The sequence below is a fragment of the Acomys minous genome (genome assembly GCF_964271855.1).
Source record: "Acomys minous genome assembly, chromosome: 14".
Taxonomy (NCBI): domain Eukaryota; kingdom Metazoa; phylum Chordata; class Mammalia; order Rodentia; family Muridae; genus Acomys; species Acomys minous.
The window spans coordinates 15,457,499-15,485,497 of record NC_140496.1 but is presented as its reverse complement, the minus strand read 5'-3'; the positions used below and the strand labels follow the sequence as shown (position 1 = coordinate 15,485,497).

Sequence of the window (27,999 nt, the reverse complement as noted above, 5' to 3'; positions counted from 1 at the left end):
CTTGGCTGGTGCCTTAGTTTGAGCAGGACCCCTGGGCCCAAATCTGCCTATCATAATGTTCTACTCGTAGGTTTCTAGGATCCTCTGGATCCTTCTGCTTTGCTATTCTTCCATGCTTCTCTCATCCAGAGTCTTAATGGGATGTCCTTCCCTCTGTCCCAGTTTCCTGGTAAGTGAAGGCTTTCATGGGACATGCCCCTTGGGCTAATATGCAGATATAAATGAGTATATACCATTTGAGTCTTTCTGCTTCTGGGTTAACTCACTCATTATGATCATTTCTAGCTCAATCCATTTGTCCACAGATTTCGGGAATTCCTTGTTTTTAATAGCTGAGTAATAGTCCATAGTGTATATGTACCACAGTTTCTTTATCCATTCTTCTATTGAGGGACACATAGGCTGTTTCCATGATCTGGCTATTATGAATAAGGCTGCTATGAACATGGTTGCGCAAATTTTTTTGTTGTGTGCTGGAGCATCTTCTGGATATATTCCAAGGAGTGGAATAGCTGGGTCTTGAGGAAGCCCTATTCCCAGTTTTCTGAGATAGCACCAGATAGATTTCCAAAGTGGCTGTACTAGTTTGCATTCCCATCAGCAATGAAGGAGTGTTCCTCTCTCCCCACATTCTTGCCAGCATGTGTTGTCACTTGAATGTTTGATTTTAGCCATTCTGATGGGTGTAAGATGGAATCTCAGAGTTGTTTTGATTTGCATTTCCCTGATGACTAAGGAGGTTGAGCATTTCTTTAAGTGTTTCTCAGCCCTTTGATATTCCTGTGTTGAGAATTCTCTGTTTAGTTCCAAGCCCCATTTCTCAATTGGGTTATTTGGTTTGGTGATGTTTAACTTCTTGATTTCTTTATATATTTTGGATATTAGACCTTTGTCAGATGTAGGGTTGGTGAAGATCTTTTCCCAGTCTGTAGGCTGTTGCTTTGTTCTCTTGACAGTGTCTCCTGCCTTACAGAAGCTTTTCAGCCTCATGAGGTCCCATTTATTAATTGTTGACATTAAGGCCTGGGCTGTTGGTGTTCTGTTCAGGAAGTTGTCTCCTGTGTCAATATTTTCCAGGCTCTTCCCCAATTTTTCTTCTAAGTGACTTAGTGTCTCTGGTTTTATGTTGAGGTACAAGCAGCTTCTTTCAACCACAGTAATTCTTTGAACACGAGGAAAAATGCTTCTCTCCCCTCCCTTCTCTCTGCACAATTAAGATCACTGCTCAGCATAATTAAAGCCGAGTTTCTAGTGTGGCAGCCTGCTATAGCTCACATCACCCTTTCTGCAAGGTGGTCTTTCCCCAGCATGGTTATGCTAGGAGGAAGCTCTAGTTCCCACGAACCTTCTAGCTTGTTTCTGGGCCGAATCTGTATGCCATGTCAATTTCTTGCTCTAGACTGGCTTGTGGTTGGGACTTGATCTGTCTCCCTCTGCCACATATCAAGATCAGAATGAGCCTGTCATTCCAACAGCTTTGTATTTAAAGGTAAGTAGAATAATTGTGTTCTCTTTCATTCTCTATGGCTGATGGGGCAATGAAGAAATTGTTCTCAATTAGTCTGCAATAATATTCAAGGAGAGCACATGACTTGCTTGTCTTTTTTTTTAAAAAATTCAAAATTTAATATCAAAGGTCTTCCTGACACAAAGTAATGGGAAATTGTCACAGGAAAGAGCCAGCTCCAATTCTGTGACAATAACACTTGTCACTTAGAAGAGTTTCCTGAGAATAATGAATGTGTTGGAAGACTCAAACCAGCAGGTAACCCTGGTTCATTTTCAGCTTAGAACCTAGCCAGGTATTTAGGTATGATTCCTCAGTATTTCACTTGCGTGGACGGATTCAGTGAAATTCAATCACATAAAAAGGTTAGGCTTTCATTCGCTGCACAGACACTGAGTGTTTGTAAAGTTCCGGAATTCATTATGTTTGATCCAGCATGGCAAGTAAATTGATAGAAAATTAATTGGAAGATAGTCTCCAACAAAATAGCTCAGCAGAAACATCCAGAATCAATTAATCAAACTGCAATTCATTTTAATTGGACATACTCTAACCCTGGAAAGGCACTGCAATCTTTAATTAAGCTTTCAAGTACAGTCCTATTTACATGAGGTGTAGTCCTCAGAAGAATTCTGTCCAAACTGAAGTGACTGCCTGGAAACCAAATGTCTAGTTTCAAATCCTCGAACATGCACAATATGCTGTGTCTAATTAGATATTATGTTTTCAATAAAGGTGGCATTAAAATAATTTTACTAGGTAAACATTAAAGTCTTTGAAAGTATATAATAAAGAAGTTCTAGTGTTGAAGTTAGATGTTCATTGCTATGGTAATATTTAAGATTGCATTTCACACACACACAAGTATATTTTCTATTGGTTTTTTGTATCCTTTGGCATTTTTTTTACTATTCATTTCTATATCTACATTAGCATCAGGTAGTGACCATGAATCTCTCTCTCTGAATATATTAGCAAACTAGCAGCTCTTTTAAAGCACCATCCAGTTCATATGCTTTTCATATTTCTAGTATCGAACACAGGACCCTACAAAGAGATGCTCAATAGAGCATACAGTTCCAACCAAAGATGGCTTGAGTCATGGAGGAAAATGAAAGTGCTGTCCTCTTTGATCAAGTTTTGAAATGGGAGACATGAGGCTGCCTTGGGGTGGTGACCATGTGTGTTTCAAACAAAATGCTTTCAATATGTTATTTCCTTATTATAATCATGAAGTTCTATATGCCCCTAACTTCTCATCATGCAAAACGAGAAAGAAAACAATGGATTAGAATAAACAGAAATTGACTATACTTAGTTGTTGAACCTAGAATTCCTTAGTTATTATTTGTCCTACTAAAACTGGACAAACCCCTAAATTACATCGCCGTCATATTTCAGAGCAACAGACACATAACAAAGTGATTTACTATTACTGTATGCCGTGAAATACATATGCCATGGTTTTATGTACATATGACACGTGAAGCAACTGAAGTACACCCAAGATGCAGTTCTAGCTTCTCCAAAGGGTCCCCCGTGCCAAGGGAACCACACATGGTCGGTTGCTCTGTCCTGAGAAGAAAACTCTATATACCCGTAAGGATGCCAGAAGCATCACGGACAGACTTTGATTCTCAGGTGCTCAGTGAGTTAAGTCAGCAGATGGGATGCTAGTCAGGTCAGAGGCCAAGGTGCATAGCAACTTGATGTGGAAAGAAGAGAAACGTCCTGGTAACACAGGCAGAAGAGAGACTTTGAGAGTGACAGAAGATTGTTGACATGTCGGAGGAATGAAATATGAAGATTGTTAGCTTCTCTGTAATTCTGGATGAAATAAACTTCATTGCCATGTCCAAATAGTATGCCAGGGGTGTCTCCACTTTTTCCTCATAGCAGAAATAACTGAGGAGCTCTAGTTCAACAACTAATATATAATATATTATATATATTATATATATATATATATTCTCATATATATGAGAGAGAGAAAGAGAGATCACAATGGCTCTCTCCCCTTTCCTCTTCTATGCCAAATAGTCCCTCTATGTGTGGTATGGTGACACCCACATTCAGGAAGAATCTTCTATCTTGGTTCCTACTTTTTGGAAACATTCTCTCAACCATACCTCGAAGTAGTCTGTACATTTCAATCTTATGGACCTAATAATATTGAAAACTAAAGACTGCAGCGTGTTAGACTCTGTGTCACACCCTAGTCCCTCTGAATTTACAGGGAGCAAATGTGGCTCACACCATCTGAAGCCCTTTGCATCCTTCACGGAAGAGGCACACGTGATGTAAAACACACACACGTGTTAGAATGTATATATTTAAATTCTGGATAAGGCACTTTGGATAGAGGCTATCACATCTGTAAATTTGAGTTTCCAGTAGTGTTGATGTTCTAGGAGCTAAAAATTCGTATCCATTCACTTTTCATCATCTCTCACCCACAAATTATTATGAATTTATCTCTGATTTGCACATTGATTTTGGCACTCATTCTTTATCTTGGTGACCCAAACATCCCCATGGGCCAAAATCTGGCCCTCCCCAACTCTGGAGGAGTTCCCATCTCCCATCCTGACATCATGTGACAGAAGGAGCGAATGGATGGCCGGATGCAGCGGTTACTGCGTAGTTGTGATGTGTTGCGCATTTTTCTATGTGCTCTACAGCAGTGATTGAGATAGCTTCTGATATGCATTCAGCGTAAAATGTAAAGCCCCATAGATAATAAAGACCTAAATAGTAGGTTTCTGTAGCTAGAATTTTAATCTGAACTAAATTATGTTGAATCTCCAAGTACAGTGAGCGTCTACACAATCACAGTTAGATTTAGAGTTAGCTGTGCAATGTAGAAGAGGATAGTATAGCCCTGCTCTCCTCAGGCCCTGACAATCTTTCATTTCCCTTTCCTGTGTTGTTACCTGAGTCTTAGGTGTAAGAAGTATGTTTTAGATTCATTGATCGGGGCCAGGCTCCACACAATCTGATGATCTCTGCATTGTGATTGGCTGCAGTTTCCTGTAATGGTCTCTATTTGGTATAGCAAATCTTTTTCGGTGTGGAGTGAGGAGCTACACTTTTCTGTGGCTATAAATACAACTTTTATATTCTAGTAAAGTGATGGTAGTATGTTTTTTGTTTGTTTGTTTTGTTGTTGTTGTTGTTTGAGACAGGGTCTCTCTGTGTATCCTTGGCTGTCCTGGACTCGCCTTGTAGACTATGCTGGCTTTGGACTCACCGCGATCCACCTACCTCTGCCTCCCAAGTGCTGGGATTAAAGGCTTTCACCACCACTCCTGGCTGTATGTTCTTTTTTAAGATTCATAACCTTATCAGCCCCAGGTTGTTGGCTATAGAGCTTTTGGTTACCACCAAGATGAATACCACTAGTGCACCATTGCTTTTTCATTAATTCCTTTTCCCAGTTCTGTTCCAAGTATACAACAATCAATATTAAGTTAACTATTAGGACAATGGAAAATGTACTAAAAGTACAAGATAATACTCAGTAATCATATTTTGATGGATAATAAATAAATACTCATCATTATGACTATATTACTAAAAATGTTATTAGGAATGGTTGTTGAATTAAAACTACTAGATTAATTGATCAGTATTTTAAATATATTTATATTTACCCATATATGTATGTGTGTATATGCATGTATGTGTGTATATATATGTACAAATATATGTATATATATATATGAGCAAAATTTAAAAAAGGAAATAACCCACCAAAACAAAAAACCAAAATTATACAACAATAACAGTACATGTTGTTATTTGGAATGAAGACGAAATATGGTTATAATTCTGTTCTTTGAAAGAAAGAGATGAGGAGAGACAGCTTCCCTGTCCTAAAGCTTACTCAATCATTTTCAAAAAAGTAAGTATGTAGGGTTAGGCATGGCTCAGCAACAGGGCACTTCTCTGGCATTCATGAGGACATAAGTTTGATCCCCAGGAGAAAAAAAAGAGAGAGAAAGAAGCAAATCACAATAAAACTTGTGATGTGTCTTTAAGAGAGCTAGTGTTAATTAACCATTGTGCTTCACAGTTTCCATTGCTCCTCTCATCTTGCTGTTCAACCCTCTAACATTAGGTCACAGGTCTTCCTATTCTTCATTGGACCATGGCATTGTTTGGTCTTTCAGTCCTGATTAAAACATGGAGGGACACGCTTGCATTTGCAGTGTTTTCTTTGTAGGTGGGACCGCCACCCGGCAAAGGGGCTTCCTAGGCTGCATCAGATCTCTGCAGTTGAATGGGATGGCCCTGGACCTGGAAGAGAGAGCAACAGTGACCCCCGGGGTGCAGCCAGGTTGCAGAGGACACTGTGGTAGCTATGGGAAGTTATGTCGTCATGGAGGGAAGTGCAGGGAAAAGCCCAGTGGCTTCTTCTGTGACTGCTCATCCTCTGCATATGCAGGGCCATTCTGCTCCAATGGTAGGTGTAACCTGAGGCTGTGTCCCTTTGAATAAGACACCTGGCAGGCTGTGTGTGTGTGTGTGTGTGTGTGTGTGTGTGTGTGTGTGTGTGTGTGCATGCTCTTGTGTGTGTAGCTATTTGAAACAAAAGTATCTACACTTAAAATATTCTTTAGAAAAGTGGTTATTGTATGCCAATCGTATAAGTCCTTGGGTTCTTTGACTCAGTTCTGGAAAATGCTTGTCTATTGCTGAATAGTCACAAATAGTAGCCTTTAGGTGACTTCAATGTTAGCCATCCATCTACTTTCACTCTGTCTACTATTAATGTATTTAAAGAATAGGGCTGTCAACAACCTGTCCTATAAAGCAGTCCTTGGTTTTAAAAAATCATTCCAGGGTGTATTGTTATTTTTGGTGAGCATGTTCAGAAATGCATAGAACTACAAAAAAATGTATGTGTTTATTTATATCAGTCAGATTTTTTCTACTAAATACTGATGCATAAGAAAATAGTGACTTTTGACATTTGTTGTCTAGTAAAATGAAAATGTGCTAGAGAATTAAAACAGCAGAGTATTTATTTGGTAGTTCCTCTTAATCACCAACCCATGCCACAGAGCAGGAGAATTTCAGAGTGCTGTGGTGACTGTTTTGGATAGCTCTCTCTAAACCCACAGACACGTATTACACTCTCGTACATTTTCATAGAAGAAAACCAACATCCAATTAATTTAAATTCATTGACTTTGTTGAAGTGTCTCTGGGCTTCTTAATCTTCTCTTGAAGGAAGCTAAAAGAAATTGGCTCCAAATCAAAGCAACTTTGCAAAGAAAATGCTGGAGGGTTAGTTAATGAAAACCTGGCAAAACCTATGCTTTTCAGGTCATCCTCCCCCCCCCCTCTTTTTTTAAATCAAGAATAAGCTGTGATTTCAAAATCAATTGTGACAATAAGTACATACCACTGGTAACATTCTGGGAACCAGTTTTGGTTTACAGTGTGAATGGAAATCCTTCTTGAGGATGAATTTCCTTGGTTTCCTAACTGAAGTTTCCAGTTTTTTTCTAAATGTAATCAGGAATGTTATGCTACATGCACACATTATACTGGGTATGAAAGTTATATTGTAAATAATATAGACACATTAAAAATTTCTAATGTAGCATCAGGCTAGAAATGTTGCTTTATGACTGAGTAAGCAACATTTACAAGACATGTCAACAACTTAGAGTAGCAAAGAGAGCAGTCTTCAAGTATTCAAAACTAATCTATCCACTGACCTCTTCCATACACGTATTTATCCAAATGTGTGTGTAGAGTTGAGATATTAATCTCATTTAGATCAAACATTACATTTGTTAAATTATTGTAAATGGGCTGCGTAATCCCATTTGTTGAGTCCTGGTAAACACACGCCCCTCTCACATCGACGCTAGACTTATCTTTCTTTATGTAATACACAATAAATATGGATAAGAATCAATATGAAATAAAAGTATTTCTGCTTATTGATACTGAGATGGGAAAACACTTTGTTCTTCCATTTTTTTTCTTATTACAAGAAGATGCATGCTTCCTAGCTGCAGCATAACAGATGTGAGTTAGAATTGAAATAAGGAACTGTATGTTTGGTGGGGGTAGAAGCAGGAAGCTTCGGTGAGGTCTGAACTTGGATAAGACAACATGTCATTTCAGCAAGAGGCAATCTCTAATAACACACCGTCTTAACTTAGCCTAGGACTGTCTGCTCACTGTCTACTTCGTTGCATAGCATGAGTCTATCAATTAATATAGCATAAACAATATCCTTGTGCCTATTTATTTTTTAAATATACAACCTGCATATCATTTCAGAGATTTCTGCATATTTTGGATCCGGGTCTTCTGTGATTTACAATTTTCAAGAAAATTATTCTCTAAGTAAAAACTCCAGCTTCCATGCTGCTTCCTTTCATGGGGAGATGAAGCTGAGCAGAGAAATGATCAAGTTCAGCTTCCGAACGGCACGGGCGCCAGGCTTGCTACTCTATATGAGTTCCTTTTATAAAGAATACCTCTCGGTCATCATTGCCAAGAATGGTGAGTGTGTTTTAGGGGAGAGAGAAGACAGAATTAGGACCCTGGCATGGTAGAATACACACCCTTCCAGGGGGATTGCTTCTAAACTAGAATCAGGGGGAAAAATAAGTATGTCTTCTTTTTAACTTTTGAGTATGACCTTACAGGTTAATCTAGAAGGACCGTTTAAGCACTTAAATTATTTTATATCGTTATAATTTTTGGTGATTTTATACCAGTGAAATTTTGGGTTGTTTCTATACAATATTGTGTGTTTTATATTATTTGTGTGTGTGTATGTGTGCGTGTAGGTGCATGCGTATGTGTGTGCACATGTGCATGGGTGCACATGAGTGCAGGTGCCATTGGTGTTGCCCAGAGTCACTGAATTCCCTGGAGCTCAAGTGGAGTTAGAAGAGGTTGTAAGCCGCCTGACCTGGGTGCTGAGAACAGAACTTGGGTCCTCTGCAAGAGCAGTGTGCCCGCTTAAGTGTTGGGCCATCTCTCCAGACACTTATATTTTGTTTTCGCCAGGAGCTCTTAAGTATTTGTATGCATATTGATACAATTGCAGTGTTCTACTTTAAAAATAAAGTGTCTCCTTGTGTGTAACACATATTTTCTTCCAATCAAAACTAAAATGTATTCAAGGAGTATTAATGGACCAGTATTATGCATAAAAATGTCCAGGAGATGACCTGTTGGTTCTAACGGATGATAATGTAGTCATAAAAACCGTTGCTGTATTCAAGCAGGGTAATGCTATGTGGGTTACAAAATGTTTGCTACAGAAATCTTGTCACTAGAAAATGCTTACTACTGTTTTTCTCTGTCGTATGAGTGGATGAAAGATGAATAGTGTAGAAATAAATTCTCTAGGTGAGAAAAATAACATGGCATACAAAAATGCAACTATGTTGGCTCACTTAAATCAAATGGCCCAAGGACACTGATTACTACCATGGGGGTGTGTGCCCTCCATGTCTGTTTTCAAGCTCAAAGTTTATCTATACCTTGAGAGGTTTGTTGTTGTTGTTGTTGTTAATTCTAGAGGAGTTCTATGAAACAAATTAGTTGAAATCTCTGCAGGCAATTGAATACAATTAATCTGAAAAATAAATTTGGCTAAGAGTCATTCATTTCACTTTAATTTCCTTCCAAAGTCTGTACCTGTGGTCCCTTGGCAGTGACTTGCATTTTGTGTAAAACTACATTTGTCCACAGTTCCGTCTCTCAATTGTCTTCTCAGGGTGTGAGAAGGACATGTTTTAAAATGAGGTTTTATAAAAGGATATGATAGCAATGTCACACATTCTCGTGTTTTTATTTGCCTTTTGTGATAGATATTATAATCCCATAATTGACTTTTAGGAAAGAGATTAAAGATTTCTAGGAGTTAGTTCATGAGCAATACCCCTACCCTTGATTTAGAAAATATCATAATTTCACTTGGAACTGACTTTTTGAACTTAGTTTTAGGAGACACACCCCAAAAAGTGCTGGAGAATCTTTTTATGGAAGTGAATATATTAAAAAATTAAAAGGATTCAGATGTTTTAAAATGTAAATTCACTTTAAAATGTCATTTTTTTCTACTTTAGGAAGTTTGCAGATAAGATACAAGTTGAACAAGTATCAAGAGCCTGATGTTGTCAGCTTTGACTATAAGAACATGGCAGATGGGCAGCTTCACCACATAAAGATAACCCGAGAAGAAGGGATGGTCTTTGTGGAGGTAACAGAGAGTCTCCAGAGGTCACATGACACCCTGCCATGGGGCATCTAGGGTGGAGAGCTGACCATGACTCATAGAAGCAAAAACATCTTTCTTCTATAGGTCTTCTATAGGTCATCTGTACAGTCACCAAATGCGGTCAGGTGTTTTCCCCCTGTCTTTTTGTTTTTAACAAACCTGTCTGAGATATTATTAATATCTGATGCTTACGATGCCAAGCTCGCCTTGCTGGTTTTATTTTGCTCAGAAAGGAAATGATGTCTAGTTTCTCAAAGGCCTACAGGTAGGACCATCAGTCCTTTAGGAAGCCCACTTACTTTGGATGGCCATAAATGCAGCAATCATTCTACAACAAAAAATAATGACTGAAATATCAGAATAAGTTTGGAGAAAGGATGTGATTCACAGCAAAATGGAATTACTCACCTTAGAAGCTTTTGCAGAAAACCAGTAATGCTTCAGCTCTGCATAGAGGAAAATTTCTTAGCAGCATGACTCCAGTAAAAATCCCAAGCTAAGAAAAATTATTGAAGTAAAAAAAAAAATAACACATGTCCTTTTGTTGGCTTTACCAATTTTGGGTTTCTTATGCAGTGGATATAGGTAAACCACTGAAGGGGAAAGATGATAAAAATAATTGGATATCTGAACGAAGATAAAAAACCGTCAGATTTTGAATGGCTAAATTCTAAATGTTCACTGTCTTAAACTGTCCTAAAATCATAATAACAATTGTCTCTTTTTACTTCCTTTTCTTCCTCGCATTTTTGCCACAAAATAATGGTTATTTGGATGGCTGTATTTCTTGTAATAATTTTGTAGATTGACGAGAATACCACGAGACAAACCTACTTGTCGTCAGGCACAGAATTCAGTGCAGTCAAATCTCTGGTGCTGGGAAGAATGCTAGGTAAGTAGAAGAAAAAAAATATTTTCCTTAGCCATAATGTATAAACATGGATCAGAATGCACACATGCACACACACGCGCACACACATTCGCGTACACACACCTCATCTTGCCTTACGTTAGCTGTAAAGTGATGAATGATGGGGGTAACAGTGAGTGGTGGCGTGGTGGCTTTCTGTCTGATGGGAAGGCCACACTGATCTCTGCCATGTGTCAATCATAACTGTGCTGATAGTTTCATGTCAACTTGACACAAGGTAAAGTCATCTGAGAGGAGGGAACCTGAGTTACGAAAATGCTTCCATAAAATTGGGCTGTCAGCAAATCTGTAGGGTATTTTTTTTTTAATTCATGATTAATGTAATGGGGAAAGACCCACTCTATTGTGTGTGGTGCCTTTCCTGGACTGGTGGTCCTAGGCTCTCTCTTAAAAAAAAAAAAACAAAACGAACAAACAAAAAGAACCAGACTGAGCAAGCCATGAGGAGCAAGCCAGTAAGCACCACCCCTTCATGGCCTCTGCATCAGCTCCTGCCTCAAGGTTCCTGCCTTGCTTGACTTCCTGTCCTCACTGATTTTGATGATAAACTGTTGTATGGAACTGTGAGTGAAATAAGTCCTTTGCTCCCCAATTTGCTTTTGGTTATGGTGTTTCATTACACCAATAGTAACCCTAAGACAATAATGAAGCACCTTATTCTCTTTCTACATCAAAAATACCAAGGAGTAGGAACGTATATATCATTCAGCTACTATTGTTTGAATGTCACATGTCCCCATAGGCTCATGAGTTTGTACACTTGATCCCCAGCTAGTGATGTTGCTATGCATTTAGAAAGTGAAGCCTTGAAAGATGATGTGTATCGTTGTGGGAAGATTTGTTCACTCCCATCTTCCTGTTCTGCTAAGATATCACACACACACACACACACACACACAAAAATAGGTCCATGCATCCTCCGGCCACCATAGAGCCTCCTCCCATCACATCTTCCTCCTCACGATGGTTTGTATAAGCCAATCCATCACTTCTCCTCTTAAGGTGATTCTTGCCAAATATCTGATCATAGCAATAAAGAAGATAATGAGTACATGTGGCAAATACACAGCCCTTCACCTAATGGTGAAACTGGAACGAGGTACAGAGGAAATGAGAAGTGATGGCTATTCCGGTTGAGGAACATGCTTTTGGCTGTGCCTTGGGTGATGTATTTATAGACACTCTTGCTTAGACACACCCATATGTCTTATAATTCTCATTCATTTCCATTATTACTTGTAATAATGACATTAAAGTAGATGCATTATGCCTCTAATAAAACATCATTCTACACGTGTACTTATGAACAAGATTAAATTGAAAGCAGAGAAGTCCGTGTTAATAGACATTTTCTTTTCAATTATAAATAAACAACTCAGTGTTACTGTGTGACATTATCTTATAGAGGGGAGCTTTTGGTAGTCTGGCTTTCACTCCCATCTGATATCTGGTAGCAACCTAAATTATTTTGTCCAATGTAATCTTTCATCTTCTGACCTTGTCCGTTATTTGTACCTGGATTAATCATTCCTTATGTTCCCTGTACATCATCTTAAAATCCTGAGGATGTTTGATTAATCCCATGGGTGAACGATCCAAATATTGGCCCTGAAGAAGGTTAATAGCTAAGTTTATAAATATTTATAGGCCTACAGGTACTGTGATGAGCACCAAAATTATGTGCTCCTATTTTACAAGCAGCAAAAATATCCTAAATCTCAACAGCCATTAAAATATATGTGTGTGTCCCCAACACAACTTGGTTAGTTGTAAACATTAACTGAAAACTTCTAAGGGAGTCTCACAGTGTTAGTTATAAATATTATATACAATTATATTATATATCTAACATTTAAGATTGACACATCATTTTCTCTAAGGGACACACAAAGTCCACCTCATTGGATATAAGATAGCAACTTTAGTTTACTTTGTAGCTTTAAGATAAACTCAGATCCTAGACCAGGTGTGTAATCAGTAGATGAAACAATATGCGCTTTGAATCTCTGCATGAGAATAATTATTAGTTTCAGGCTAAGTACAATTTAAGTGCTCAGAGCATCGAGCAGCGGAATATGGTGGCATGCAATAGGATACTGGTTATGGAGGAGATGGGATGGAAAGATCACAAGTTAACAGCTACTCTGGTGTGCATAGAAAGAGCGTGCCTCCAAAACAAACAAACAAACAAAAACCAAGCCTAAAGCTGAACAAGGATGACACTAATAGGTACATCAAGGTGGACATAGAATAGCTCACAAGAAATTACAGGCAACCGAGGAAGGCTGGGAGTGGGAGAGGAGGTCTTTCCCAGGGGAAGCACACTAATTGATTGTCCAGTAGCAAGTAGTTGGCTCTGAAAACATACATGCAAGTAACATTATATGGCCTGAGTAGGTTAATTTAAGAATATATGTATGTACATATTTATGTATATGCATGCAATAGCAATTAATGAAGAAGATCGTGAACTTTAAGTAGAACAGGGAAGACCATAGGGAGAGTTTGGAGGGAGGAAAGAGGAAGGGAGGAATGTTATGATTATGTTACAATCTCAGAAAATTCAAGTTTAATAAAAAGTTAACAAGGAAATTTCTGTGACCAGTCTGGAAACTAATATAGAAAACAAGGAATGTCAGACCTCACTCTCCACTCAACTGTGAAGAATGTCCTGTCCATTGGCTAGATCTGGGTAGGAGTTCGAAGTTTACTACACGTATTGTCCTTGGCTGGTGCCATAGTTTGAGCAGGACCCCTGGGCCCAGATCTGCCCGTCATAATGTTCTTCTTGTAGGTTTCTAGGACCCTCTGGATCCTTCTATTTCCCCATTATCCCATGCTTCTCTCATCTAGAGTCCAAATAGGATGCCCTCCCCTCTGTCCCACTTTCCTGATAAGTGAAGACATTCATGGGACATGCCCCTTGGGCTAGTATGCAGATATAAGGAAGGATACAGGGGATGGGATAACAATTGAGATGTAATATGAGTAAATTAATAAAATATATTAAAAAGGAAAAAATAAAGTAACAACAAACAAACAAAAACAACAAAAAAGAAAACAAGGAATGTGAGAAATTGCTAAGACGTCCTCATCAAACTTTATTTACTCTGTCTTTCACAGCAGGCACTGTCAAGCTAGTACACACTTACAGTTAACACAGCAAATCTTTGCAGTTTTGCTGAGCTTTGGGCATTCCTGTTGAAGCCAATATTATCAGTTATATTATTTGTCACCATCCCAGGTTTAAAGACATGTTTCACCAGGCTATGAAGGTATTAAGATACTTATTGACATTCTTCTGAGAACACCTGATTTATATGTTAAGACTTTTAAACTTGAGAGTAAACAAAATCCTATGAAATGTGTCTCCCAGGTCAAAATACCGCTTGGTATTCTCACAGACACAGCTTACTGAACACGCGGATGTCATGCAGCGCCAGTCCCATTCACCGCTCTTTTCCATTTTGTTGGCCTTACTAAGTTCAATGTGAATCGTGACTTCTTTTTTTTTTTTCTCTAATAAAAATTTTCCAATGGGGAAAATAAGAAAGCAAAAAGAGAACAAAAAGAAAACATTAGCTAGGCCCTCAGTTAAAAACATAATACATTTCCCCCCAAAGTTAACATTGAGAAATCTCTGTGCCCTACTTTAGGAAAATGTTTCCATCATTTCAGGCTGGTGTAGGGGTGAGGATGCTGGCCTCCATGAATTGGTGATTTTGGTCCAGATGAATAAAGAAGGTGCTGTTCAGATCGTTTCTTTTCATAACAACAGTGTTTTATTCCACTTATAACAACAGCACTGCATAGGAAGCCAAAGGGAATTTGAGAAAGCATAAAATCCTGTCATTTGCTGCAAAATAGACAGAACTGGAGGTCGTCATGTTAAAGAAAGTTAGCCTGGCACAGAAAGGCAACTGCTGTATGCATGGTGATGCTCAAAAGAGGCTATCTGAATGCAAAATAGAGATGAGTAGAGGTTGGGAAGGGCGAAGAAAGGCGAGACGCTAAAATGCAGCAAGTTAGAAGGAGTAAGTTCTGTGTTCCACAGCACAGTGGGCTGTCTACAGTTCACAGTGACCTATTACCTAGTCCACGAAGAACCAGAAGACAGAGCTTACAGGCCCCCATTCTAAAGAAATTATAAGAAAATGAAAATGCTAGACCTTTGATCTCATCAAAGCTTACTGTATACATGTATACACCAAACTACACAAATAGGTAAGTGAGAGAGGGTAATGAAATTTATTTTTAATTAAATTTTAAATAAAGTTGAAATTAAAAATACATTTTTATTATGAGAACAACTCAACAACTATAAATAGCAGTGACTACAAATTGTAGCAACAACACAGCCCAAGGTGATTTAGCTGGGGACTAATTTCTTCTCTATGACTCTATGGGTCAGGAGGAAATGAGACCCCTGGAGAAAGCCAGGATGGGGCACAGGGGGGCATATCAGAGTGTAGAGTTCTACCCTGAGCTGAGGACAGTCTGTTGAAAACTGCTTGGTTGATTATGAGACTCAAAGAAGTTTTCCATTAGGCCTGAGTACACATAGGTAACGTTATTCATAGAACTAAAGGTCTACATCCAATTAGTGGGAAACTAGACCCATCTTTCAGACCATATTATTATTAGATTGTAGTCTGTCAATGAGAGAAGAATGAACCAATACCACATTCTTGATATCAAGAATATATATTAAGAAGGTTTTCTGTGCATGATATTCTGCACATAATAGTATAAAGTAATGAAAATAATCAAATGGATAAAACAATACCAAATCTCAAGAACTCTTGTGTCTATCAGAGTATTAAATGAGGTGCAATGTAAGATGCATAACATATGATAAAAATTCTAAGTCATAGACAGTATTGGCATTATATTTTATCTTCAAATTTAATGCCAGGGTTTCTGAATAATATTATTGAGAGTAGACATATGTTAAATGTATTATAAAATAATTAGGACATTGAGATGCACTCTGTGAAGAGGATTGTCTTAAAAATTATGGAATGACATTTGTTTCCTTTTTCAGATGAATTTAGGAGATTTATATGGAATTAATGATGTTAATGTTTTTATTCAAATTGCATATTATTAAATTGCATGTCATTCATATTGAAAAATTATGATTAAAATCCAAACTGAGCAATGAACTTTATAATGTAAATCAATTCGTTCTCCCAGAAGTATAAGTGATGATTTATTTAGTATGTACCTAAGGTATGGATCTAGATGGAGGACTAATCATTTGTAATTCAAAGGCAATTAATAACTTCTAGTCAAACTTTGTGTGGCATATTAATTCATTATAAAATGTTACAGAGTATATTAGTATATTCTGTGTAATGTATTAAGTTATAACAAAATAGATTAACAAACTGGTTGAATAATGAAGGCATTAATTTTCCAGAGTGTTGCTCACTTTTGAAGTTATGTGTTGTGTTAGTATAGGTCTTTTGTGAAACAGTTGCCAAGAAAAAGGTAAACACTGTGAGATTTTTTATTCGGGAAACACTATGAGAGAAAACACAGAGGGAGATGGCTGAGTCATCCGACTATCATTACAGGTGGAGGGTCCGGCATTGAAATAGAAGTCTGTTATAGTACTGTACAATCCAAGAAAGATCCACCAAAGTTTTTTTGGGGAGCTCTTTATTCAAATCAGAGGAGCCCCATTATTGTGAGGAATTAGAAAGCCTGCTACTTCCAGTCCTTGCCAGGACCCATTCATGAAGCATCATATTGCAGTAGTAAGCATGACATCGGCTGAGAAGCCTGGTGGTTAGGGTCTAGTTGAAGAGTCTGTGAGGCACATTTTCCTGGGCTCATGTTTATCAAATACGCTTTTTGGTTTTGTTAGCTCATTTATCTCATTGGTTCATATATTAGTTCAACACATACTTTGTGATGATCTGCCACATATACAAAGCCATGGTCAGTGAGCTGACCATTGCATCTGTCCTTTTCGAGCTTATTTGTAGGCATTGACAGTAATTACAGCATAATCTTGTGTTTTTAAGTAAGTATAATGTAACCTAGTAGTGCTTTACATAAAATGAGCCCATTTCTTCCCATATTAACAAACTTATGCTTAAAACAATAATTCTGTGTATTTCTTGTAAGAGGAAGCATATATAATAGATCTCTGTTTGCTTAGTTATCATTTGTCTGCATTTTTCAAGCCAAAGCTTAAGCTATGAGCACTTACTGTTTTGACAGATAAAAGCACAGAAAATTCTGTTGTTCTCTTGAGTTTCTTTTATATTCTTTTAAAATTGGGAAGAAGTGAAAATCATTTGGGAACACTCTCATTGTTAAATATTAGTAGAAGGTGTTGAACAAAGTGGGAAAGCTTTAGAAAATCCTATCATGAGCAATGCCATGAGTAATCTGGTAACCATTTCTAACCCCCGATTACACTTAAAATACAGAATGACTTGATAACTCTAGCAATACTAGTGGATTAGAAACTATGGTAGGAGGCTTGAGGTCTTATCTATGAAACCCACTCCAGATAGTCCATATCCATAGACCACACGATATTTACTTTTCATTATCCATCAATTTCTATACAGTTAAGATCTGAGATATGTGCCTGTATAAGGGTATATTATTATTAAATGTTTGTGGAAATGAGAACCAGACCCCTACTCAGCTGATTCTGAGGAACAGTTTGCACCTATGTGATATGGTGTCCCACACCTGTCTCTTTTTGGGGCTACAAAGCCAAGGAGTACATCTACACCACTGCCAAGCTGATTTAGGCCAGATTTTCAATACGGTTTGGTCAGCAAGAAAAAGTGATTCTATCAAATGTCTACAGAAGAGGTTTGGGAGCACGATCTGATGCACAGGGCTCCTTTACGCAAAACTTATCTCAACTTTACCAGCCAGAAGCGAGAGGAGTGGTGACCTACATATCCAAGGACACTGACTTTGTGGTAACTCTCAAATAATGGCTAGTTATTTTTTGAATTAAATTGAAAAATGAAGTGCCAGTTAGAAGAAGAAAAGATACAAAGACCACAAATTAGTTGTGAAAATCCACCAGTTCCATATCCTACTGATTAAGTCAAGCACTTTAAATGTGGCGGACTGACTTCAAGTCTGTATCCTTTGCAAAGATGGTGGTCAGTTACAGAGGGTCTTTCATGTCATTTTGGAGTGGCTATTGTTAGACATGTAGAAACACCATTTTTTTTCCTAATCCTGTTATGTGAACAGAGTGCAGAAGCATCATGTCACAGTACCCAAGGGACATTCATGATGCCAAAAGAAACATATTTCCTGATTGTAATTATAGAACAAATGATAAGGTGGAAAATGGGGCTTTTTTTTCCCCCAGAGCATATAATCATGAGTAAGTGGTTCCTGTGGGATGGGCCGGCACACTTCTCTGAGTGAGCTGTCTCACTCAGCGCTATCATTTGGCTGTCAAGCATCATAAGACATAGAACTCTGCTTACACTTCAAAAAATCCCAACCACAAGAGTAAAAGTCATTGATCCAAAAACTATGTCATATCAGCTGCCAAATCTAGAAACTTGACTTTAAAAAAAAAACCAGCTGAATCAAAAACTGTTCTTAGAAAAAGAAAAAGGAAAGAGGCATTATTTAATTATGACCGTGCTTTCATGTGTCTATACTTGCAAAAAAAAAAAAAACCCAAAGCTATGATGGGGGCAGTTAAGCCAATGCATTAGTGAATTTATTAAAGAAAAGATGTGGATAGCAGAGAGTAGAAAGGTGTTGGCCGGAGTGTAGGGTGTGGATACAGAACTGCTGAGGTGGGGAGAGGGCACGGCCGTCAGGAGGAGAGACTGAGCGGGTTCCTCTGGTGACAGTCTCTGAGACTGAGTAGAGCACTGGCAATGGCATTTACATTCCGTCAGTGTTGCCCTTGAAGTAGAATGGAGCCATAGAAGCCCATGTCTTCAAAAGAGAATTCAACATTTCTTTTTTTTTTTTTTTTTTTTTTTACCAAAAATTACTTGTTCCTGCATTGTACCTGAAAGTCGGGTGTGTTAAAATTGACGGATGTTTTTCTAAAAAATTACATTTTGGATCCATTTCTGAAACTAGATCCTAGAGGGGCCCCTTTCGCTCTCGTCTTCCTTGTGAGATGCAGGCGTACCGTTTCTTTGTGAAGCATGTTGTTTACAACTTTGATAAGTTAATAAGTCAAAAAGAATAGAGAGACGTCTCAGTGGTTAAGGGTGTATATTTCTCTTGCAGAGGGCCCAAATTTAGTTTCCAGCACCCACATCTGGAGATTCAGCACCCTCTTCTTGATCCTATGATCACTGCACTCATGTGCACATACCCACAAGCATATATATATATATATATATATATATATATATATATATATATATATATAGTTTAAAAGTATATTTTCTCCAAGGTGAATGATTTGTCAATAAACCCCCTAAGTTTAGCATTTATGAGATTTTTATAATTAGAGGTGTCTCTGAGATGTAATTAATCAAAGAAACATGTAGGTATAAATTGTTTTGCTAATTCATTAAGCTTTTATTGGGTTACAATTAGACCACATCTTTAAAAAAATTAATGAAGATAATTACCTAATCTTAAGTTGCAAAAACTTCTCATGGGAAAATATGCCCTTGTTTTGAATAATGATATAATTTAACTCATTGCAAAAACTCCAAAAAAAAATCAATATTCAAAGACTGAATGGAGTTCATAATTGGTCTCTGTTGTTTTTTATGTCAAATATGTAATCACGTAAGAAAATTGAAAACAGTAATCTGCTGGTGCTTCTGGATGATAGTAGAAAGGCAGGTTGCATAAAACACACCATGGTCATGGTTCTGTGTTTGTTAGGCTGTGCCAACCTCACCATTTCTACCCAAGATACATTTTACGGTTGTGTTCTGAGTCCTGTTCATGGGTTTCTCTCCATGTTAGAAAAGATTTGGAAAATCTGCCAATTGTTTTCCCTCAACTCAGCAATGTCTTTAGTATGTTTACAAGTGACAGCCTATAAGGATCATTGATCTCCTCTGAGCCTGTAGACCCAGAAAATACACTTAGATTTGTGCAGTGACATTTAGATCGGGTTTTTTTGTTTGTTTGTTTCTTTTTAAAGCATGTGGTCTGAGAATGTTTATTCAGTCTCCTCAGGGAACTTTAGGAATGCTGAAAGTTCATCTCAAGGATTTAACCCCTCCTGAAAAACCAAGGAGATCTATTCAAATTTTCTTAGACAGGTTGATTCCATTTTTAGATAAAGATGATATTTTAGTTTTAAATATGTGTCTATGTGTGTAGCTTTGTGCATGCTTAGTGCACATGCACACAAAGGCCAGAAAAGGGAGGAGGGGTCAAATCCCACGGAGATGGAGTCACAGGTGGCTGTGAGTCCACTGACATGGGTGCTGGGATCCGAACTCCAGCCTCTGCTAAAGCAACAAGGGCTGTTAACCACTGATCCATCTCTCCAACCGGAAACAGGTTTCTTAAAGGCCCTGAGTTTGTACATCTATGTCTAATGACATTCTGATGAGGCAGGCTCTTCTGAAGTGAAAGAGATGTAAGGTTCTTGAGAACACCACCTACAAATAACTTTTGTATGACTTGGAGTGTTGAGTTTACATCTGAGAGCAGTAGGTTTGTATGTGCCTTGAGATTTAATGTCTCCTTTGTCCTCATAGCTCTTGGCAGCTGCTTTGCTGGGCTGCTTTTACATTCTCGCCTGCTTTTGTTTGGTGTAAATATATAGGGGCGGGGGGAGGGCAAAAGCATCTGCTTGTTCTAGCCTTGACTGCTCTTGTGATTCATGACACCATTTTCTGGCAATCCGTCCTTATCTTTATCTTACATATGAAAGTTATTGAAATCCTCTTTGAAGTTGGCCCCTTTTTTTTTCCTAGAGAAGACATTATAAACTACTTGCATTTATTCTCGTTTGAGTTCTTAGACTTTTAATTTGGGGTAGGTTATGAGAGCCATGAGAAATTTTATAAAGCACCCCCTTGTCATTGTTCTTGCTGACTGCCATATCTTCCTAGAAACACTCCTTTCTCTGTAATAGAAAGGCACTCCATCAAATCCTAATTTCCTGGAACTCAATTTTTCTTGTAGGCTGTTTGTTAAATGATTTCTTCTTCACACGAGCAGAAGTTATTCCCTTTGTTGGCATAGACAACCAAGGCTTATTGTTTAATAGGTAAGACTGCCCAGAAGTCTTGAGTCTCTTGAGGATTTTTATGACCAGAAACAAGAGCTGGGGAGGTTCGTTCTCCATTCTCTCCTTTACCTTTGCTTTTGCAGCCCTTCACACTGGGTTTGTGTTGTAGGAATCAGATGACGGAAAAGAAATATAATTTGCTCCTGACATTGCCGGAAGAGTTGCTCCAACATAAAGAGGATGCCGAGGGTTTTCAAAGGCCTGGGTTGCTTCTGAGAAACTCCCCTCTACCCTACGTAGCTTGTCCCCACAACTAGACTTGATTCTGAAAAGAGAAATGCCACCAATTCTAATGCTAACTCATCCACCAGGGGTCCTGAACCAAGGAGTTGTTGTCTAATTGAATAGGAGGCTGTGTCTTGAGGATGCTAGTGAGGAATCAGTCCTGGGATTCTCCATCTAAGAGCGGTGGTGGTGCATCTTTATGCTATCCTAAGGAAATTTCAGTGAGAGAGTTTGAATTGTATGGATCCTGGGGAGTGTTGGCTCTACCAAGGCCCCCTAGTCCACACGCATAAAGATCAACATCAGGGCATGTCAGTTTTCCCATTTTCCTAGCTTCTCAATGAGCTTCTATTTGGGAGATTTCCATTTTGATGTTGCTTAAGGAGACGTTTCCTCTGACAGCTTAGCCCAACGTGACACTCACATCGAAGAGACACAGATTTCTGTGTGATGTATCCTCTCTGAGTGTCAGCCAACCAAGGCAGGAAGTAACTGAGCACTAGCCAGCATATGGAACACAGAATTAGGTGATAGGCTTTGTGCTCTATGCCTGAGCCAGGCAGGGGTATGTGTTCTCCTTTCCCTTTGGTCAATGCTTTCAGCAAATGCCTTCAAGGAAGCACCCAAGGTCATTTTCAGCTATTCTGCCTGGCTCCTCTCAATCCACTCAAGCTGACAGTCACAATTAATCACTAAAAAGGATTCAACATGAAGGAAGACAGAGAAATGAAACAACCAGCGAGATATTCTACAGGAATCAAGCTATTTAATAAGACAGATAACAAGGATAAAACTCAGTACAAGTAATTTAAGTAGTTTTTTTTAAGAAAACAAACCAAAGAGCTAAAAGAACTAACTGTAAATTAAACTGGAAAGAATGATCTATATCAACACTTGGATTCACATCCTAGACAATGAAGGTGTTTGGCCAACATGTGAATAAGTGTGGATCAAACACCTTTAGGAGATGAGAAAGTAAAATAGATTTGCAGAAGACGCAGAGGCGACACAGCCCGAATGAGTAATGTTCCCAGAGTGGTCAAAGGGTCAAGGTCAAAACGATAGTCATAGGACATCTGTGAAAACGTTTAAGCTGAGTAAAATCTATGCATATTGAAAGGGTTCACCATATAGGGCTGAAAGTTTGCTCTGTTGTTCCGAGCAGTTTCTGCTCTCTCAGAGGACCTGAGTTTAGTTTCATCACACACCCTGGTCACCTCACAGCCTGGTGCTCCGTATCCATCTCTGTTCTCCTGCACTTATGCTCATATATCCACACGCGAGCGCGTGCGCACACACACACACACACACACACACACACACACACACACACACACACACACACACCTACACATAATTAAAAAAGAATAAAAATAAGTTTTTCTCAAGAAGAAAGGGCTTACTGATTTACTATGCTCTCTGGAGAACATTGGAAGAAAATAATCCATGAAAATCAAAAGATAGAATCACAAGAGGATCAGGCACATTGAGAAGAATAAAGTCAGAAGGCGCAGTAGTGATCTCCAAACATTAAGGGGAAAACAGCCCCATAACAAGAGTCATATTTACAGTAAGCACAAAAAATAACCGAGTCCATCAAGAACTATTGCTATTCCACATACGTTTGGTGTAGTGTCCAGTTACTTCCTGCGTAGAAACATCACTAGTTTCTGTTTCCATGTTAATGATCTGTCCTTTAGCATGTAAGAACAGCAGGGGTCCTGTTTCAGCCTTCTCAGCTCTCAAAACAGTAAACAGCAATGGATTAACCACCCATTGTAAGTTCGAGAGGTATAAGATTTTGTACAGCAATTTCACAGATAAAATATGTTTTCACTTTGTAAACTTGAAGTTTTTAGACCACACCTCATATCTGGTATTTTTCACTAGGGAAATAAATTTTGATTTTTTTTTAGGGGGGATCAGAACTTAGGAATACTTTCAAAGCTTACAGAACTTTTATCCAACATGTGAACATTGTAGAAGATGTAAAATGTATTGCTGTTAACATATATAGTATTTTTAGAAATTACCAAAGTTATAAAATGTTCCTGAAATAGAAGTGTTGTCCTTTTCTATCAGTATCTTAAGTCTGAACTTATAGTTGTCTCTCCGAACATGGGTAACTCATTCCAGGAATCCAGTGCACATTAAAGTCTGCAAATGGTCCAGTGACTCTTATAAAAAGCAAGGTGTTAATATATATCCTGAGTGTGTCTCTCAGTCTTGCCCAGGTTACTCATAATGCCTAACGCAATGGAAATGCTGTATGATTATCCATTACACTCTGTTGTTTACTGAGCAATGCCAAGGAAAATCTGTGCCATACTCAGTGCAGAATTTTTTCCCAGTGGGAAAATGACTTTTGAATTGTAATGTAGTTGTGACATAGTTTGAAAAATAATTATGTCATCCTAACTTGATAAAGCTGGCATTCTTCACTAGTGAATAATTGACTGACTTTTTTTTAAGGTTTACTTCTTTCAATTTTTGAGATCATAACGTAATTACATTTTATTCTCCCTTTTCCTTCCTCCAAATTTTCCTATATACTCCTCCTAGCTCCCTTTCAAGTTCATGGCCTCTTTTTTTCTCTTAACTAGCTGCTATAGCATGCGTACATGCATCTAAATATAACCTGTTCATCTGTATAATGTTAGTTGCATATATGCTCTCAGGGCCTACTGTTTGATATTGGGTAACATTTTAAGAAGATATTTTGGGTCTGTGGTTGCGCTAACGTGTGGATGTGACACCCATGGGTATAGAGGTTTCATATATCTGTCCATGTGACTGGCTTCATGATAGACTAAAGGACTTTTGTTCCTGGGGGGTGAAGAGGATTGAAAGACGTTCATTCAGCTTCCAGTTCCAATCATGGGGAAGTCAAGGCAGGATGTTGAACCAGGTGGACACGTCACGTCCACAGGCAAGAGCAGAGATACAATAAATGCGCGCATGCTCAGTCACTTGCCTGCCTGTGATCGTCACAATCTCTCCACTCTTACACAGATCACGACTGGTGTGTAGCAAATGGTGCTGCCCACAGTTGGCTGGGTCTCCTCCACATCAGTTACCTTCATTAAGACAATCCCCCATGCATTCGGGCCTGGGTTCGCTTGATCTAGAAACCCCCTCATTGAGACTCTCTTTACGGGTGATTCTTAAGTTGTGTTGACAAACCACCACAAAGTCAGTGATGTATTTCTGGCGCTCATGACAACCTGTGTGAGGCACAGAGCGATAAATCCTCAGTGCTGCCCTTACCTAGGGAGAAGAATCGAGGAATGGAGTCACAGCCTCCCAAGGCAGAGCACTTGGGCCCAGATGCTTGTCCTCTGAGAGCGTTCGCTGCAGTAGCAACGCGCGTGTGTGTAGCGGCTGGGTTCCTTTTGCTCCCATCCTTTTTCAGAGAGTTAGTTCTGTCGAGCCTTTCCACTTCTACTGCTAAGGTCTCTCAGGTTAATGAACAGAGGATTTTAAGTATGGCTAATTAAGAACGAGATGATGAACTCTTCTGGAAATGATTAAAGGCCATAACCAAAAAGCAATGCCGTGTCCCTAATCTCCAGGATTCTTTTTATAGAGAATAAGTCTCATAATAGGAAACCCTTTCATCAATGTTATTTTTTATCATTAGATATAAAATGGGAATGAAAATGGAGCCAAAAGAAAATGGTCTTCAGAAACCTAGCTATTACAAGAAATGACAGGCTCAGAATTGAGATGCCTAGTGTTACTTAAAAAATAATGTTCGAGCCCAGATATCCCCCACAGCAACAACAACAAAAGGCATTGCCAGAGATGTGAGTACAGTGAAGGAGAGACTGGACCCTAAAGTGATTCGTGAACAAAAGGAGCTTCTGATTTGGGGGTACAATAGATCCAGGATCCAGAAAACGTTGTCCACAACCCTGAAACCACAGACAACTCGTTAGTGGCAATTCTGAGCCCAAGTGTCACATCTGTGTGGCAGCAATAAGATATTCCTGTGGCTCCCACAGAATTTAAATAGTAACACGAAAATCTCTTAAAACAACTGTGCTACACACATATACACTCGAGAAATACCCAGTGCCTCCTGTATTCTTGGGTACACGTGAGGATGTAAGGGAAAGTGATGGTGCAATTTATGATCCTGTTGGATGAACAGATCCATCATAGTATGATGACCTTTGCACTTTAAAATGCTACAGTAAAAAATGGGTGTGGAGTCATGGATGGGTTTTCTAGGTGGTCTGTGGTCTGGTCCACTAGCATTCTAGTCTATGGCATCTGCTTGGTGCTAGGACCCACCAACCCTAGAGTTTTTTAGGGGCAGAGGCTGTTTCTGCACCCTGGGAAATAAAACACTGCCCACCATGGACACCCAGGATCTTGGTGGCTACTTGCCAGCGAGATGTGTGGCTCTAGCCTTCAGACCCATGGGGACCCCGGTCTTTACCGAGTTCCACACTGCTTGGAGCCCTCTCACCTGTGGGTTACTGGTGCTGTTGTTGTGTGTGTGTGGGTCTCTGATCAGTCCTTGGGTTGCTGAACATTTACTGTTGACCTGCTGTTCAAAGAAGGTGTGTGTTAGGCTCCGAGATTTTTTTTATTATTCTTAAGATTCTTTGACACCAAGACACGTTAACTCCTGGCAACACCCAGCCTGCCTCAAAGAAGAAGATGAGCATCATAGAACCTCCTTATGGAGTAGGCTTCAAATGTGGCAAACCAGCCATTGGGCAAATGTCCTTATTTCTGCCACAGACAGAATTCTACCTAAAAATGGGCAAGTTTAAATGCAGGCAGAGTTGATGACTGAACTCTGCCAAGAGAGGGTAAGCAAGTCCTCAATATTTCCTGCCTCACAAATATGTCTGTCAGATATATTGGACCAAAAGGTTGAAGATGATGCTCCAATGTTATAGAGAGTGTTAGCTGACTGTTCAGGCAGTAAACTGTCTCAGTCATTTTTTTTTTCATTTTGCAAGCTGCTAACCTGTACTCTGGGTTCACTCAGGTATTTAAGTTTTATCCCTTCTCAAGTTTCTGATGGGTTTGAAGACCAGATAGTTTGGTCTTTCAATTAAGCTTAGTAGGTTAGGTGTTAAGACGTTTTTAGATCACGATAGATGTTTTACGTTAACAGACATGAGATATGATAGATATTAATCTCCATTCAGAAATTTAGACCCAGCAAAATAGGAAAGATGTTTACTTCATGTTTGCCAAATGCAAATGGCCAAATCACTATGACTGTAACATTTATATAGTTCCTGATTGTCTGGTGGTTCTTCCTCTTGTATGTAGTTTATTTTACTCAGATGTAATAATATAAATGTATATGTTAAAAAGAAACATAGTAAAATTTTTTAAAAAAATTATGGGCGCAGCTAAAAATCAAGTTGAGGAAATATATTTTTTTCATGTCACATTTTGTACTCAATAAAATATAAATTTCACTGTAAAAAAGTGGGTGTGGTATATGTCTATGATCATAATACTTGAGAAATTGGGGCTAGAGTATCAGGAATTTGAAGCCACCCTCAGCTAAATAGTAAGTTTGAGGCTGGCCTGCTCTGTGTAAGACCTTGTCTCAAAAACTAAACCGAACCAAACCGAACCAAACTACACCACACCCAAACAAAGAAAAACCAGCTCTATAATAAATTCCCATTGTTTCCACTTAATTCTTGTAAAGCTATTGATTTTATTTTCTTAGCCATTTAATTATGAATTAATATTTTGGCATTTGATCTCTCACCCATCACAGACTCATTAATGTAGGAGGAGTGGTTAGTGCCTATGGAAATCATAAACCTCTTCCTACATCAAAGGCTATCATTGAGACAGAAAGCAATGCGATACAAAGTTCCCAGTGCTGGGCATGAGTAAGGAGACGCCCTCATGCTTTTGGAGTTTGGCCTCTGCAGCACGCTGGCACTAGTCTCCTGGGATGTTTGGATGAAGTCATGAGGCATCAGAATGCTGCCAGCTGGAGGACCTTCTTAGGGTGGACGATTGACAGGGAATTTCAGATGCTGACTTTTCCCTCTAGCTTCTGTTATTTTGTTGACTTTGAGAGTCAAAAGCTGAGCAGAACCTCAGCTACAGTTACCCCCATATCTCCCCGGGAGCGTACCCTCTTATTGGTCTCCAGCTTGTCCCAGAGATGCACCCCACCATTGCTTTCTCTTCTCTATCCTCACCCTCTCGTTTCCCACACCTGCTCTCCCCACACTTGATCATCTCTATCCTAATTTCCCTCCCCACCTAGCATAACTGTCCTATGAGAGACTCCACCCAGCAGGGAATCAAAAAGGATGCTAAGACGCATGACCAAACATTAGGCAGAGTTCTGAGAGTCTTGTGTAAGAGTAGGCGGAAGGATGGAAGGAACGAGAGGGGACAAGAGCTCCAAAAGAAGACCAACAGAGTCAACTAACCTAGGCCCATGAGGACTTACAGAGACTGAAGCACCAGCCAAAGAGCATGCAGGGGCTGGACCTAGGCCCCCAGCCCATCCGCAGCAGATGTACAGCATGGTCTTCATGTGGGTCCTCTGTCAAGTGGACCAGGGGCTGTCTCTGACATGGACTCTGTTACCTGCTTTTGGATCATTTCCCCCTAGCTGGCCTGCCTTGTCTGGCATCAGTGAGAGAGGATACACCTAGTTATGATTCTACCTGATGTGCCAGGGTGGGTCGTTATGAGGGGGTCTTCTCCTTTTCTGAGGAGAACGGAAGGTGTAAAAAGTGGCAAGAGGATGGGAGGGTGGGTCCAGGAGGAGAGAAGAGAGGGGGCTGCCATTGGGATGTAAAATGAATATATATATATATATATATATATATATATATAAAATATAT

At 39.0% G+C, this 27,999-nt stretch overlaps 1 protein-coding gene across 4 annotated transcripts in view; it reads left to right on the top strand.

Moving 5' to 3' along the window:
- CNTNAP4 (contactin associated protein family member 4) overlaps positions 1-27,999 on the top strand; it is a 284,841-nt gene that overhangs the window by 248,888 nt on the left and 7,954 nt on the right. For all 4 annotated transcript variants that reach the window (XM_084757092.1, XM_084757091.1, XM_084757093.1 and 1 more), the window contains 4 exons: positions 5,733-5,972; positions 7,811-8,035; positions 9,616-9,749; positions 10,572-10,659. In XM_084757092.1, coding sequence (XP_084613218.1) covers positions 5,733-5,972; positions 7,811-8,035; positions 9,616-9,749; positions 10,572-10,659 — 687 coding nt within the window. The remainder of the gene's footprint in view (positions 1-5,732; positions 5,973-7,810; positions 8,036-9,615; positions 9,750-10,571; positions 10,660-27,999) is intronic.